This window comes from Cygnus olor, chromosome 1 (assembly GCF_009769625.2).
Source record: "Cygnus olor isolate bCygOlo1 chromosome 1, bCygOlo1.pri.v2, whole genome shotgun sequence".
NCBI classification, from domain to species: domain Eukaryota; kingdom Metazoa; phylum Chordata; class Aves; order Anseriformes; family Anatidae; genus Cygnus; species Cygnus olor.
In genome coordinates this window covers 67,018,330-67,034,738 of record NC_049169.1, presented here as the reverse complement: position 1 = coordinate 67,034,738, position 16,409 = coordinate 67,018,330, and the positions used below count along the sequence as shown (strand labels likewise).

Genomic DNA, 16,409 nt, shown 5'->3' with positions numbered 1-16,409 from the left:
GAACAGACCCAGGTCTCTCAGCCTTTCTTCATAGGGAAGATGCTTCAGGCCCCGTATCATCTTTATGGCCCTCCGCTGGACTCTTTCCAGGAGATCCCTGTCTTTTTTGTACTGGGGAGCCCAGAACTGGACACAGTACTCCAACAGTGTTAATATGCTCTGAGTAGAAACACATGGGAAAGTGGGAGAAATTCAATCCATAGTGTAGAATTGTGGCTGGGAGTGTTTAGAAGACACAGAAAAAATGCATGCAGTTTCAAAGGTGATCAGAAAGTCTGTTTTGAGAAATGAGATAACATTATGGTTAAATTAGGTGCTGAAAGCCCTTACAGTACAAGAGGCAGGGGCCTCCTGTAGACCTAGGGAGATAAAACCCACTGCAAATTTGGACCAATGCTTTGGTGCTTAACATCAAGTCTCCGAACCCGTATTATTGTACATAAATAAACTGTATTATTCTTGGAAGCGGTCAGCACTGGTGGCACCTGTTGAAAGGCAGTCAGGTACCGCTGTGACAAACACAGCACAGGAAACATAAAGCTGGCACCATACAAGTGAGGCCCAACCTGAACCACTCTTCTTGCCCCTGGGCAACCCTCCCGCATGTTTGGTGGCCTGGATTTCACCTCAGCTTCCCAATCTGAAGCCCCTCAGCTTCCTCGCGTGAAGTAAATCCTGCCTGGATCTGGCTGCCAGCTGCACAGCCCAGCCCTCCCAGCCCCCTGCCCCTTGATTTGTGATGCACACTGGTGGCACAGAGCTTCCCACAGCCTTCAGTTGTCAGCGCTCTGAAAACATTTCATCCCTACACGAAGGCCTTCCGGAGACACCATGCTAAGTGCTGAGTTCATTGTTAAATCAGCCTTTTTTCGTCTGGCTTGCTCAATGTAAACTGAACAAGTAAATTAAAAGATCCTCAGCAGCCAACCAAAGCCTTGACAGCGCCCTGCGAGAGCCCGGGGAGGCGGGGAGGGAGGCAGAGGCAGAGGCCGGGCCAGGGCAGCGTTAAAATGCCTGCGGGCAGCCTGAGGAGTCTGCCACCGACACTATGGCAAGCCCCTGCGTGGAGCTGAGCAACAAGATGAAGATGCCCATCCTGGGGCTGGGCACCTGGCAGGTACCGGGGCGGGGGCCATGGTTCCTGTGGGAAAAAAATCAGGATGCGGGGGGCTGCTGTGGAAAGTGTCCGTGGGTTGGTCTCGGTGTCTGCTTGCAGCGCTTGTATAACCAGGCAGCTGGAAGGGAGGGAGCAAAGGAAGAAGGCAACAAGTATAACAGGAGGAAGAGGGGAAAATAAAAGGGGGAGCAAAAGAATAAAGTAGATTGCAAAAGGCTTCCTCGCCCCCTGGCACTTGCAGCTCACCCCCGTGAGATGGGGGTCACTTGATGGGAGCCCTGTGCCACCAACCTGCTTCCTTGGGAAGGGTTCAGGGAAGGTAAAGTGGCAAAACTGCTTGGGTAATGCAAGTGGGAAGTGATACTGCGTGTTACTCTGCTAGAAAGGATAGTGTCAAAACGTCCTGCAGAAACTAACTACTTTCTGCTCCAGTCCGAGGACTGCAGTCCTTTCCCTACAAAAATGATAAGTTAAATTTTGATTTAAATACAGGTGACAAGGAGACTCCAGCAGCTGCTGGAAGGGGAGACTTGGTGGAGCTGTCACAGCAGTGAGTACTGGCAGAAGGCTGTGGAAGAGTTCATAGTTTGGTTGTCTGCTTTCAGGCTTCTCCAGGAAAGGTAGAAGAGGTGGTGAAGCATGCTATTGATGCAGGCTACCGGCACCTCGACTGTGCCTATTTCTACCAGAATGAACATGAAATAGGGAATGCAGTCCAGCAGAAGATCAAGGAGGGAGCTGTGAAGCGGGAAGATCTCTTCATTGTCACTAAGGTATGAGGATGCAGGAATGTTGGTGCATTTGGCTTTTCTTGCAGAGAAACTCTTGTTTCATCCCTAAAGTACCGTAAGGACCTATTCCCTTCTCTGATACTCCTTTCATGATTACCTTGTTGCAGACTATAAATTCGATTCTTTGTTTGCAGTTTGGACTGAACCTTACTAGGAACTGTTGAAAACTTTGAAAATATAGTATGGTTATTGCTAAACTAATAATTTCATTGCATTTACTGAAGGTTCATATGTGTGCACCCTAGAAGGATCAGGAAGAACAGACAAATCAGATGTCTGAATTCAAAGATGCTGTGCTACTTACTGATGTGCAAGACATTGAAAATGGTGTCATGTAGAAAAAAGTAATCCTAAAAGAGAATAGAAATTAAACTATGGGAATTAAGTCTCAAGTATTTTCTGTGTATGTACTCCATTCCCTCATCTTATCCACTTGTCTCAGCAGTGCTCGTTACCAAAAAGTGAGAACATGTCAACTAAAAAACTTATAACTTGTGGTTTTACAGAAAATATTGAGCAGAACAAAGCTCTTTCACATACTCTTATTTTTACTTAAAGAATAGTTTTTAATTTGAATAATACTTGCGAGTTCCTCTACGTAAGCATTTGAATTTTCATTTCAAAAATAATGAAGTAAAATTCAGAATGGTCCTCACAGTGGCCAAGTAGTCAGATAAAAAGGACAGAAAGAGGGTAGTTATGGGGTGCTCAAGACTTGAAATTTAGTCTTTTTTTTAAAAAAAGAAAATATATACTTAAATAATCTGTAACAGTAAAAATATTGCTGTACACCTGGCAGAGATTTACATTTGGTTCAGAGAATCTCTTTTCATGAATAAGAATACTGCTTTTCCACCTTCACTACTAATTCCTTTATCTGTGGTATATTTGTCCTACATTAACCATTGAAATATTAGCATCCTTGTCTCTGGTCTGGACAATGGGAGCTGCAGAGTCACAGCTGAGCTTGGTTTCTTCCCACAGTTGTGGAACACATTTCATGAGAAGTCCATGGTAAAGGAAGGGTGCAAACGGAGCCTTGCTGCACTGCAACTGGACTACCTCGACCTCTACCTGATACATTTCCCTATGGGATTTAAGGTACTTCTTCTTTACATTCCCCTTTACTCCTTACCTGGGTAGAAACATGATATGTTCTCTCATCTATGCTGCGCCCATCTTCATTACACATCTAGGATATGCTGTGATTGCTTTGGCTCCTCCCTGAACCTGGCAGAAGCCAGCATTTGGTCAGTAACTAAGCAGTAGTATGTTTTAGGGTGTGTGTCTGGCTTTCCATGCATGTTAGATTGAGGTAGCTGTGGTTATGAGCATTGCTAATGAACCCCCTGGGTCTTCAGGGAAAGTGTAACCAATGGATGATGGAGTTTGGGATCATGGCCTTGTGCTGGGCCAGACTGGTGTGATCATATCATCTTTTGGAGATGTGGGCTTGGTCTGGAGTAACCAACTGTGAGAAATGAAACACAGCACAGAAGGAACTTGCTTCTTCCCCACCCTCCCCCCCCACCAGCCTGCACCAGTGTAAAATAAACAAAAACTCTAGAATAAAAGTATGGGAGTGGCTGTTCCCTTCTCTCCAGACCTGCCTAAATTACTCAAATATTTACTACCAATCCCCATCTCTTTGTATGCAATGATTGATTTGTAGAAGTATGGCCCTTGTCCAAGAGAGTACTGAGGAACATGAATAATTTTTAGTTATGTGATGTGTTTAAACAAAGTACTAACTTACTATCTGTAATTCCCAGTCAGAAATCCTAGTATACAGTAGGAAATGCAACTTTTACGTCCCTGTGATTTCTGCCTTGAAATAACAGGCTGGTGAAGATCTGATGCCTACAGATGACAAGGGTATGGCAATCCCCAGTGATACAGATTTTCTGGACACATGGGAGGTATGTTAATGTTTGGTCTTTTGTGCATGTGTCAGCACTAGAAATGTGGATGCACAATGAAATTAAGGGATGGGTTTGGGTTCAGAGAGTAGTTGCACAAAATTACATTTCATGACCAGAAAGAGCTGCTGCTTCCTCTTGTTTTCAGGAGCAAAAGGGGTATGTCTGCTCTATGAATAAAGAGGACAAACCCATGAGCGTTGTGGGTGCTGTGCCTAAAACAATACTTGAATATGCACAATGATAGAACTGAAGCATGGATTAATGCAGGCGTGACTGTTAATTTACTGGGAGTTTCATACAGATAAGGAATTCTCACACTTTTCAGCACTGGGCATCAGCATCTCCGGCCATCCTTCAATCCTCCTTTCCTTGTGGACTGAGGGGACTCAGGGTCTGCTCCTGCTACCTGCACCACTGTGATGCTGCAGCTCTGCGAATGCATAGTTTTCTCTACAGTAGCAATTACAGTCACAAGAAAGTATGCTGAGATAACTGGGTTTAGGCTAACATCTTTCCCTACTGCATTCTGCCAACTCAGGTAGTGTGCTTGCTTAGGACAAGGATCTCCCTTGCTTTTTCAGCTCTAGTAAAATGATTCCCAGAAAAGCCTAAGCAAAAGATTTGCATCCTGTTACAAAAGGGTTGGCCTACCCTTTTTATGCTACTTTCCCATCTGCAATGGGACATAAAGTACACAGATAATACAAGGTGCAAAGATATATACTTTTAAAATCAAACATACTGTCATTTAATCTACTGTGGGATGTTTATTGGTTTGTCACTAGCTTTAATGAAATAAAATACTGTTCATGACAGTTAATACCACCTCATAAATATGCATTTGTTGTCCTCATTCATTAGGCCATGGAAGAGCTGGTGGACTGTGGCATGGTAAAATCCATTGGAGTTTCCAACTTTAACCATGAGCAGATTGAAAGAATCTTGAACAAGCCAGGACTAAAGTACAAGCCTGTAAATAACCAGGTAAGACTTTTATTTCCACTGATGTCAGCTAATCGTGGAATATTCCTAAACATATTTGAGCTACACTTCAGCTGTTAAAGCTGACTTTTGCCATGACCTTTTAAATAGTTTTAGTGCCATGGAAAGATCTCACAAAACACTAGGTCTCTCTGAAGGCTCGTCCAAGTCAGTGTGGGCGGCAATATGCAGGGCTTTGCTACTGTATCAGAGCTAATAGTTTATAGCTGAAAAGGATCTTAACAGAAAGCTTTTTTTTTTTTTTTTTGTAGACTTGTGTGTGTATAATGCTGTGGAGATTTGAGAATAATACCATACAAAAAAAATAACAGTTTGGCTTATTCATATCACAGTAATATGAAACAGATGAGAATGGAAGATTCTTAGACATCAGAAAACAGTGATATATCTTATATAGGACCTCTGCTACACTTCCCCTTACACGCTCCCAAGTACCACTTGGACCTGGATGTCACAGCCCAAGCTGCCTCATGCCCACTTCTTCCAGCTCTGGGATAACCAGAAAAATCCCCACTGAAAGCTACTGCACAGGCCTGGGGATGTACAGAAATGCTCTAACACATTCACTGGATTTATTTAATTTTCAACACAAAAGAAACCACTTTACCAAACTTCAGTAGAACAAGGAGGATTGAAGCAAACATTTAAAAAAAAAAAAAGTTCTCACTGCTCATTAATGAATTGAACACAGGACAGCAGGGGCACCAGGACCTTCAGACTTTCTTTTATAGGCATCTTCTTTGCACTTGGCTGGGGGTGTTGAATGCTTATCTCTGCCACCTTGGGAACATCCAGGGAAATCCCCATACTGGGTCCAACAGAGGCACTATGCTGCCTGTGCTGCTGCACTGCTGGGCTTTGGGGCTGCTGGCATGTGCAGAGGCCACACTTGGCAGAAGGGTGAAGTAGGACTTGGGAGGATTTTATTTAGGGCTAGGGTGTTCTGGTGGGGACAGACCCAAGTACCCCCACATTAAATGCTGCACCAACTTCAACACTTTAAAGAGCTTCAGGCTGTGACTCCAGTTTGCTTCTCCATGGATATGCCTATGCCACGCGCTGTCATGGCAGTAGTTGCCTAACCTAGCTCAGGTCTGAATAAACTTCTGTACATGGACTTAATGTCGCTGTGCCTGGTAACAAAGCTATAGCACTTTGAAATAGCTGGATATGTGCATGGAGCCATATTACGCAGCGTAGACAGACACAGACGTGTGGCTGTACTTAGGGTAAATTGAGCAGCATCCCCATGCAGGTTCCCATTGCCATCCAGTTAAGGAAATCTTGTCCAAAGATCTGCTTGCAAGACATTCTGAGTGCTGTGGCTTGAAACTTGGTAGCTTTATAATGTCTTGGGGCAGTTTTGTAACTGTTATAATTGAGGCAGCGGTGTAATTATCAGCATCTTCTATTTGTGTGCATGTGTTTGGTTGTATGTAAAAGACTTGTTCAGCCTGGCTCAGGTCATTTTTGGGAAAACAGACTCTGATTCTTTCCTTTTGATTCTTCACCTGCAACTGTAACTCTTCTCATTTTGCACAGCCCTTCTGCCTGAAACAGTTCTAAACTAGAAACAGCGATTATATAGCTGTAGCACGCAGTCAAGGTTAGGGATTTACTATAGCCCTGATCTGATAGAGACCTTAAACTAGGTCATTGTCATGCTGCTGTTACAGTCCAATACCCAGGGTGACTAAACCCTCAGCGGTGTTTCCCAGCTATAATAACACGTGGTGCTTTTGAAAGAAGGGCATGCTACTTTGCACACTGCATTCATTTTTATGTCATCTTGCTGTATTTAAATAACTTAAATGAAGTAACTTAACATGAAATTCAAAAGTCTTTTCCCTGGAAAAAAAAAATAGCAGCACTTCACAAATGCATTATGTTTAAAGCACTGGCTTCACACTGAGGAAAATGGGAAAATTTATACACATGTAAAATATTATTAAACTTTATATCATGCCTCTTCTGTAAGGAAGAAGAAGCAAGATCCTGACTGTGTATTTGAGTAGGGATTTCAGCAGCCAAAGGACAGATTGAAGCAACTTTTTCTGAAGGTCAGGGAGCCTGCAGCAAAGCAGCAACCAGGACCCAGGCTTCTTTGTCTATTCACATATCATCTCCTCAGGGGAGGGATGGGGAGGATGTCCAGAAGAGCTAAGATGGGGAAGCTCATCTCCCTCACCTTCTCTGGGAATCAGGGAGATTCCCTGAGGTTGGGTGCCTTGGAGAAGAAACCAGACTCTGGGTATTCTGAGCAGCCCCTCTGAAGGATGCAGTCATGCTCTCTTGACTAGTCCAGGAAGACTGATTTCCCCAGTTGTTGCCACAGATCCTGCACTTTCAGTCTTCCTATCTATTGCTCACCATGTTTGTGTAGTTTGTGGCATGAGGGAGACTTATCAGTGTTAAGCTTCTAGATATTGCTGTGACATTAATAATGTTAATAACATTTTTAAAAGATAGATTTTAATCATGATCCTGGGAACCTTTTCTTCACATTGTCTGTGACCCAAGAGGAATTCAAATCTTGTACTCTGGAGCCCAATGCAGTCTGCCTCCATGCCAACCACCAGGTTTCTGTGTTTGCAGATTGAATGCCATCCGTACCTGACCCAGGAGAAGCTGATCAAGTACTGCCAATCCAAAGGGATCGCTGTGACAGCATACAGTCCCCTGGGTTCTCCAAACCGGCCATGGTAAGAAAGCACAGCAGCCTTTCTCTACAAAGATGACTGAATTTGCAACTTGAATCTTTGTGGCAGAGTATGTAAATAATGCAGCTACAATGAGAGAAATGCTTTTGCTTTGTTGCAGACTTTCTTTCTTCCTGCAGGAAAGCTAATATCTTTCTACCATCAATATGGTAGCTAATACCTGGCTTTTGCTTTCATTAGGGCCAAGCCAGGGGAACCCCTGCTGCTGGAGGATCCTAAGATTAAAGAGATTGCAGCTAGATATAATAAAACCCCTGCCCAGGTAAGTGGGGATGTCAGAGCAAACTCTTTCTCCTCCTCAGACATTTTTAGGAGTTGATGACCAGTCTTTGCGGATGCTGCCTTCTCTAAGGATACAGTGCAATGGGGTTGAACTGCACTTGACTCTTCATACTGCCCCTGTTCTTAACAGCATTCATGTCTCTTAGAAAACACCGGGTAATTCATCTTGAGTATTGAGCTTGAAGGAGCTGATCGGTATGGGTATGAGCTTACCTCAAGTGTCCCCCTTCCTAGGGAGATTTCTTCTGCTCCCAGGAAGAAGTGCTCACTCTCTGAGAATCCCTTTCCTCTGAGATTTACTTACAAATCATCAAACCAATACATTATTCCTTTCTCCAGCTAAGTTACTCTTCAGAGAAGCAGAAGTAATTTGCAGAGCTATTTGATTGCAGAGCTATTTGATTGCTTGCTGTTTGCTCATCTTCACAGAGTCTTTGAAAGCTGCTCGATTGTCAAGATGAAATGTTTTTCTCTATGGTTTGCTAGACCCACGAAAGAGATCTTGCCCATAGTGGACAGGAATTGCATTTCAAACAAATCCACATGTTCACAGGCAGTAAACCATAGCCATATTTTAAGATGAGCAGAGCAGGCAAACAATGTACTCAACAGTCCTCTGTTGAGGGGAAAAACTTCAGAAATCTCCTTTTTTGTTTTTTCCATTTAAAGACTTCAGAAAGCTTAACTCAGGTGAGGTACTTACCTATGAGCCCCAAACAATTGTGCTCATTTGGTCTGAGCACCCATGTAATACAAGCCAGAAGCATCATCGTTCCTCCCCCTGCCCCCCCCCCCCCCAAATGAAAACAAAATAAAAAAAATCATTGAGAAGCCAATATGTAGAAACAACTGATAGTTTTTCAGTAGACTGCCAGCAAATGCTGGAACATCAAAACTCCTCTGTGCAGTCTTGTAGTTTTCCAAAGAGTGAATGTGGTTGTAGAAAGAGGAATGGGCTTGTGAATGGAAAAAAAAAAAAAAAAGAGAGAGAAAATGTACAAAATGCATTTGAAGATTTTTTTCGCACCCCTATGTTCATAATCCTCCTTGTCCTTATTTAGGTCCTGATCCGGTTTAACGTCCAAAGGAACGTGGCTGTCATTCCCAAGTCTGACAAAGTGCAGCGCATTAAGGAAAACATAAAGGTGAAGTTTCCACTGGGACTGCTGCCGCCTATTTACATGACATAGGCATCCACACCCTTATCCCCTCTATGTTTCCAGGCAGCACCCAAGAGTCATTGGAAGGGGAGCACAGAGATGCACAGATCAGGGCTCAGTACTACCCGCCACAACTTTTTCTGTGGGGAAAAGCATCTTGTTATTGCCGATAGAGAAATGTTTTACACCAGGGTGGTTGAAGATCTACAACGCTGGAAGTGGAATCCCAGTTTGGGGTTTCCCCTCTGGGAGATGCTTAGTGAACCCTGCTTTGGGGCATAAAGGAACAAACTGCAAACACCAGACTCATTAGCAGTTTGTCTCATTTCGAGGCTGTGGTTTCCCTTGGCAGGGAGAGTCAACTGGATGCTTGCTTTGAAGACGTGGCATCTTAGATGTTGTTCTGTTACTTTCAGTTCATGCCACTATAATTTGGAGTCATTTCTCTTAATCACTAGCAACAATTCTTAGATGACATCAGCTGCGAGACAATAATTTGCAGTTGGTATCCAGGAAGTCCTTACACATTGAGTAATCAGCCCTTAGCACCTATGTTCTCTGTCGGTGCATTACAACACAAACAGAAGTGGTGTTTGCATTCAGGTACCTGCAACTGAGACACTGCTATGAACAGCACCTCAGAGAGAAAAGGACTAATTGGTAAATTGACATCTGGCTGAGAAATAAGAGGATTTCTTAACTACCACTAGTGTGGATGCAGTGTGTTCTTACCTTGAGTCATAATACATGCTGGAAGCACACTTAGTGTCTCACTACTTATGAACCTAACTAAAAAGAGCATTTTTTTTCCTTTTTTTTTTTCCTCTTCTGCTAGGTGTTTGACTTTGAGCTGTCTAAGAAAGAGATGGATGTCATCCTCAGCTTTAACAGGAACTGGAGGGCAGTTCCAGTAGCCCAGTATGTTCCTCATTATCCTTATTATCCACTAGGCCTATCTATGTCTGTATTTTCACCCCCTGTATCTTGAAAGCATACCTGACCAAAACTAGAGAGAGCTATCATCTTAAACCTTGGACCCTGGGTAATGAGACATGTCCTGGAACTGACATCAGGAGGCAGTCATTCAGGGCCTTCCCTTCAGCATCTTGGTGTTGCATGTGCTTGTTCACAAGCATTTGTTCAAATTAATGACAGCTGTCAGCTGCAAAACTTGAGTATGTTGGCATGATGGGAGGGCCACTGCACTAGGGAAATGCTGCTGGAGATGCTTGCTACGACACCTATAAAAACAAGTTATTTCTCTTTGCAGGGCTGTCAATCATAAGGACTACCCATTCAAAGCAGAATATTAACACCAGTGGTTTCTGCGAGACCTCTGTGTATCTCCTTCCAGATTAGAAGATGTCCTCTGTATCTGAGTCCTGATTTCTTCTTTTGTACTTGACGATCATTAAAAGTGGTTACTTGTCCTCCTTTTTTAGGAGGAGACCACTAGCTGGTGAAAGAATGCATCAATGGGGATGGGTCTTTTGTTGAGAGGGTTAGCAGAAATCTGTTCTTGATTAATAGTTTAAAAAAAAAAGACAATGTCTCATTTCTGTTTTTCCTTGTCTTCCTTAATTAAAGACATGTTTAACAAATAATAAAAAAAAAATCTTGTAAGTAACTAGATTTTTTTAATGTTGTTTTCAGTGCAGTAAGTCTTACTGGCTTATGAGTGGCTGTTGGAGAACACTGTCTTTAATTACTTTGCTTTTTGCATAGTTGTGATTTTTATGGTGTGAATCATTAATGCTTTAAAATTTTATATGAATAGCAAGAAAACAAAAAATAAAGTTTGAATAACAACAAAACTTTGTCACTGTAATGCTTACATTGTTTGATGTGACTAATTATTTAAAAACATGCCTGAAGTTTGGTTTTTGAATTTTCATACAGGTAGGAATGGGCTCCTATGCTTTCTGTACAAGGACAACACTGGGAAAGAAACTAATTTGGGGCTTATGCATCAAACATGCATAAAGCCCACCTAGAAGCTAAAGAGTAAAACTGCCCTCCCTCTGAACAACTAGAAAGTGATTTCTTGTACAATGAGAAGTGAAAAAGTGAAGACAGCAACATATGCAGTGATAACCTAAAAGAAAATGCATCCAGCTGAACATAGGGGCTATCTAGAAAAGCAGGACAAGTTGTTCTGGAAATCTCAAACAAAAAATTTGTTTTTTTTTTTTGCAACTCTGCTGGCAGCATTCAGGAAATAACATATCCAGACAAGATTTGGCTTAATCATGATCAGAAACTTAAGCACCAACCTCATATTGTCTGACAATTTGTCACCTCTTTAGTGGCATAAAAATGCCTGGTGCTGCTGGGTCAGAGTCTGTAGCAAATGCCACCAGGAGGAGCCACCAGTACAGGGGGACAATCCTGCAATGACCCACGTCAGTATTGCCTAAAAGTAAAACCAATTGTACCCAGCACACTTTCATGGTCTTATAAAACGATAATAACCAGGAGCAGAAGAAACATTCACAGCAACAAGAAAAACACCTCACTCACTAAAACTTGGAGAGAAACAAATCAATATGGTCAGTATGAGGAAGGAGAACAAGTACACTTTTAAGCATACAAGCTCTTTCCAGATTAAGTTAGAAAGCATCCAACTGTTTCTTCCCCAACAGCTGAGAAAGCTGCTTGCTGCAGCCTTCCCGTTGCCCCCTGCAGAGCTGGCAGCAGCCTGGGAGGCCTCTTTCAAAGGACGGTGACCTGAGTAGAGCAGGGCAGTATGGGCTGTGCTGCCTTACAGCAGAAAAGAAGGGGGTAGGAGGACAATGGGATGCCAGCAGCTCCCCAGGCTTGGTCCTTGTGACCACCCAAGCTTGGAAGCACTTCCCCACTGAGCTGCCTCTCACCAAGGTAAGCAGAAGAAACAACATTAATGGCTCTTACCAAAAAAGTTTTGCAAAGCAGGAGAGCAGACAATCATGACACTAGGTTAGAACCAACTTTGTTGGGCGTGCTGACATCCAGATGATGCCCAGCTCCTGTCCTGTACTGACAAGCATGACAATTAAGATTTTTATATATATATATATTTTTTTTCTTGAGAATCCATAGGTTAAAGCTGCTGATTTTAGGGTTTAGCTATCTGGTGTAGGATAGTGCATCAAGAAAGACAGCCTTCAAGCTTCGTGGCAGTAACTCCTTATTTCACACAGCCTTAGCGTGATTCCTATCCTAGTCACAACAACTTGTTCATTCCTAGTCATTAACAAACAGGGGGCTGCTGATGGAAATATTCCATTTATTGTGGATGCAGTTTCAGAATACATTGTTTGAATGAATCATTTTTATTGCAGCTATCAAATGTATTTGAAAGACTCAGAAGAGTGTTTACAAAACCCCAAACAAAAAACATGACAATGCATAGACAATATCAGGCACAGTTTCACCCCTTACAGACAACTATGTGCATCTCTATATGTAAACAAGATGTTTTGGCCAAGCAGGGGAGCTCATCTTTGGGTTAAAATATAACTTTCTTCTCTCTAGGAAGAAGTCAGATGCTGTAAGAGATGGAAGCGGTGGAAAGGGAGAGCCTGGTAGTTTTGATGCACGACGAAGCTGTTAACAACGCGCTTGGGGGCTACTTCAGTTGCTCAGTTTATGCCACCCATACACTGTAGGATGTAAATGCTAAACTCTATGGCATGTAAATTCAAATCAAGCTGATGTCTTATAGCCATGTGTTTACTATATACAAATCAAAACATCTGTAAATAAGATATTCGGGAGAGAGAGTTAAGAAGAAGCAGTACAAAGATAGAGGTTTACTTCATTTTGGGTGGACCTAGTGTACAGCACTGATGAATGGCAAGATTTAGTGTACAGTCATTTGAAACAAGCTCCAACTGTGTTTAGTTTTATTTTATTTTTTAATTATGGTAGTTTTATATAAATTAAACTACAACGTTTTATACAAGTGACCTATTTTTGACCCTCTATACCATTACCTTTTCCTCTTTTAAAAACTATAACTTTCTTTTTAATTACCCATTACTGGGCAATTGACATTTAAATTTTTTAATACTTATCTCGCCATACCTCTAATGGCAATTAAGAAATCTTACTATAGAAAAGTGTGTGATTTTGTCTTTATCTTTTTTAAGCTGTGATATTGGTTAATTATGTATGTTTATTACTAAATATAATACTCTAGCACGTATTAAAGCATTCTACCGTTAGTAGTGCCTTTAGGCTAAACTTTGTAAAGCTATGTGTGTATATATTCTAAATTGCAATCAATTACTAGTCACTAACAACAAAAAGAAATATCAGTACCGCTGTCAGCTAACATAATCATCCAAATTTAGGTATTAACTTAAACTAGAATGGAAAAATTGAAACTTAAAAAAAAAAGTATAAAACAAAAAAAAAAAATTAAAACAAGTTATTGATGCAGTATTTCTCATGACATGGGCAACTTACAGAAAATATTACATTGTCAACTAAAGATATTTCTTCCATGCCTTAGTCTAAAGTGCAGAAAGAAAGACTTCTGTATTCCAAAAGTAACTATTGTTTTTATAGGTTTACTGCACACCTTTCTTAAGCAACTCCATTTTAAATGCATTTTGGGTTGACCTCTTATGCCAGTTGAAATCACTGTTCAGATATATAGTTAGTTATGACTATCAGTAGGAGTCTATATATTTCACAGCATGGGTTTCTTTAGGAATAAAGGCTCTTGTGCAAAGGCAGTACTATTATGATGAATGTCTAGACTGATTATTAAATACAGTGCTAATATACATGGTTTTAACTGGGATAATGCAAAAAGACATTTTGGTAAATAAACATAAATATAAAAAGAACAATTTAGCACTTTTTCTTTTCTTTTCTTTTCTTTTCTTTTTTTTTCCCCAACTGATTGGTCCAGCGTCTTTAGTAGCCTTCTACGGTTCTTTCTCAAGTTGTCTCAAACCTGCTGAGAGAAAGAAAGATTAAAGATGGCTTAAAATAACCTAAAAATACCTCTAAAATAGAGAAGGCATGACTCTAGGTTAGCAGGCAGCATGTAAGAAGGTAGGGCACAAGCTGGATGTTGCTGCACTTGAGAATTGGGCTCGATCAGAGGTGGCCTCCAGATTTCACTATGAAACCTTCCTCACCTCCAGCAGCCCTGAGAAGCAACTCAGGAGCTTACCGCGTTAAAGGCAGTGGATGCTGCACGCAGCACTCTCCCTGCCTCCCTTCTCCGAAGCCATGGGTGGGTGGCTACCATGCAAAATGCTACAGGGCAGGGCACACGCACTCCACGTCCACAGTAAGACTGAAATCCATCTGCCTTCTCCTGCAAGCCCACTGCTGAAGCCCTCATCTCACTCAGCCTCAGAGAAGAGGCTTGGCAGTGTCTCAACCACTCAGCAGGGGCTGCTCCTGCGGGTGATGATGGCAGAGCTGCTAACGCCTGCCATGGGAGCGGAGCTGTGCTAACACTGAGCAAGCCTGAACACCCCTCTCCCAACACTTCAGTTTGAAAAAGGAAAGAAGGAGGAGGAGGAAGTCAATTCCATCTTGTGTGACTCTAAACTGTTCCCCTAAAAAGTCCACAAGCATACCACAGCACTCGATTTGCATAAAAAAAAAATGTGTACAAATATTAATCTGTAAAAAAACAGGTTTTCTACATTTGAACCTGTCATTCCTAGTGGGAAAAAAAAAAAAAAAAAAATCAATGGATGTTGCAGGACATCTTAAAGCTATTAAATTGATCAGTAAATTTCCATTTTTCCCCACTGGTCCTTAGGCACGTATTTCCTCTAATTGGTTTTATTTGGTAAGTTTTAGATTAAAACAAAAATTAAAGAAGCACACGCAAGCTGGGAGCGAATTTGCTGACTTCTTGACTTATAACTAAGTTGTGTTTCCCAAACTAGTGATTTCAAAACAACAGTAGTAAGACTCTTTGCCTTGAGAAGAACAATGCATAGCTTCAGCAAAAGCAATGATGATGCTGAGAGCTTTTGAACTCCAGTCCACTCTGGGTAATCAAGAGCACAGGGGACTCACAAACAGCCAGGTGAATTTTCCAAAACCAATGCTGCTGAATTTTCACAAGGCTTCACCATTACCCAGTGGCCGTATTTAAAATGAGATGCTTGTTCTCAGCAGTACTGAAGTCTTTCATTTCTGCTCAAATAATGCTACCCCAGTAGCTTTGGCTTTTTGGTTTTCCCCTCTCCACTCATGAAAAGCATATCCATTTGCTCTGCAGCCTTTAAAAAAGCCTTTCCCAGATGCCTGGTTTGTGCTGTAATTAGTTAAATGACCAACCCATCCCTCAGACCTGACACAATTTAATCATGCTCTCCAACTATAGCAAGCGCTACAAATGTCATTCTAACCATGATTTGCAAACATTTCTGGAAAGCGCATCCTCAGTTCTCCTAGCCAGATGATTCAGGCTTATTTCTCAAAATAGCAGCCATGTTTTGGCGATATTGCAAGGGAGCTTGGGAAAAGTGAAAGGCAAAAGAGAGAAGGTTTTGTGCATCAACATTAACAGCTGTAGAGTTTTAAAAACTGAGAATTGTGATGTGTGTACAAAAATGTGCCAAAGTTTCTTTTTAATATGCAGGTGAATTATTAGAATTACTTACCATTAGTCTCTGATTTTTTCCCCGCTGCTGTTACCTGTTTGAAAAAGTAAAAATCCATTATTAAAGTTGAATATGGGGAAAAAAAAAAAGTCATCTTCATGCAAAGGACAGCATTCCACACACAACTTCTTCCAAATAGGAATAATAAAAGTTAGATGCTATCCATGGTGTTTGGTGCCTCGTTGCACTTTCTTTTACAGATGAAAAGGCATATTAGTAACACAAGATATGCAGAGACCTAATTCCAAATGACTGTCCATATGAAGGCAAACAGTGCCTTCCCTCCGCAAAAAGCTTCACACAGATACTATCTTTTAAGAATGCACTGATGTGTTACCTTAGAAGAAGATGCAGCTGGCTTGTCAACTGACTGCTTCTCCCAGAGATTACGTTTGCCAGACACATCTCCTGGTCTTAAATCCTGTATTTTTAAGTTAATGTCAGAGAACAAAAACAACTTTAGTTCAGATTTTAACTTGGTGGAGGAAAAGTTAGAATGTGACTTCCTCATAAGAAAATTTGAGGAGCATCTACCAGTTGTAAATATTACATTGTCTATCAATTATAAAGCTATTCAGAATGACACATCACAGAATCATTCCACGCATACACATGCTTTAACACAAAATCCAGTCCTGCTGCATCTATTTGGTTTTACACAAACTGGCTATAATTTATTACATTCTTCTTAGATAATACAATGAAAAGTTCCTTTTTTTGAGGAAGAAGAGAATTCAGAAATAGTATTTCTGTTAGGGAGGAATTCAAAGGTAGCTTGTCTCAGGTATGTTA

General features: G+C 41.5%; 2 protein-coding genes across 48 annotated transcripts in view; one reads left to right on the top strand and one right to left on the bottom strand.

Annotated features, from left to right (window-relative positions):
- The first annotated feature begins 650 nt into the window (after positions 1 to 650).
- On the top strand, positions 651 to 10,808 carry LOC121073065 (aldo-keto reductase family 1 member B10-like). Of its 2 annotated transcripts, XM_040563628.1 has the most exons (10): positions 652 to 1,117; positions 1,723 to 1,890; positions 2,893 to 3,009; positions 3,750 to 3,827; positions 4,692 to 4,814; positions 7,428 to 7,534; positions 7,733 to 7,814; positions 8,896 to 8,979; positions 9,830 to 9,912; positions 10,265 to 10,808. In XM_040563628.1, the coding sequence occupies exons 1-10, from the start codon at positions 1,049 to 1,051 to the stop codon at positions 10,305 to 10,307; spliced, it is 954 nt and encodes a 317-aa protein (XP_040419562.1). In that variant the 5' UTR covers positions 652 to 1,048; the 3' UTR covers positions 10,308 to 10,808. The 2 variants fall into 2 exon arrangements, with proteins under 2 accessions (XP_040419572.1, XP_040419562.1); XM_040563638.1 differs by lacking the exon at positions 9,830 to 9,912 and having other exon boundaries at positions 651 to 1,117.
- A 1,431-nt stretch (positions 10,809 to 12,239) lies between these two features.
- The window catches only part of CALD1 (caldesmon 1), a 194,219-nt gene continuing 190,049 nt past the window's right edge, over positions 12,240 to 16,409 (bottom strand). For 29 of the 46 annotated variants that reach the window (XM_040563282.1, XM_040563229.1, XM_040563388.1 and 26 more), the window contains 3 exons: positions 15,955 to 16,038; positions 15,618 to 15,651; positions 12,240 to 13,942 (listed from right to left, as the gene is read on the bottom strand). In XM_040563282.1, coding sequence (XP_040419216.1) covers positions 13,911 to 13,942; positions 15,618 to 15,651; positions 15,955 to 16,038 — 150 coding nt within the window. In that variant the 3' untranslated portion in view covers positions 12,240 to 13,910. The remainder of the gene's footprint in view (positions 13,943 to 15,617; positions 15,652 to 15,954; positions 16,039 to 16,409) is intronic. The other 17 variants (XM_040563554.1, XM_040563443.1, XM_040563479.1 and 14 more) reach the window with 1 other exon arrangement.

What these genes read in the sequence shown, in the direction of transcription:
- LOC121073065 (XM_040563628.1), top strand. Translation starts at nt 1,049, where the DNA reads ATGGCAAGCCCCTGCGTGGAGCTGAGCAACAAGATGAAGATGCCCATC. An exon ending in ATTTCCCTATGGGATTTAAG is followed by an intron (nt 3,010 to 3,749) that starts GTACTTCTTCTT and finishes TTGAAATAACAG; the next exon opens with GCTGGTGAAGATCTGATGCC. An exon ending in ATAATAAAACCCCTGCCCAG is followed by an intron (nt 7,815 to 8,895) that starts GTAAGTGGGGAT and finishes GTCCTTATTTAG; the next exon opens with GTCCTGATCCGGTTTAACGT.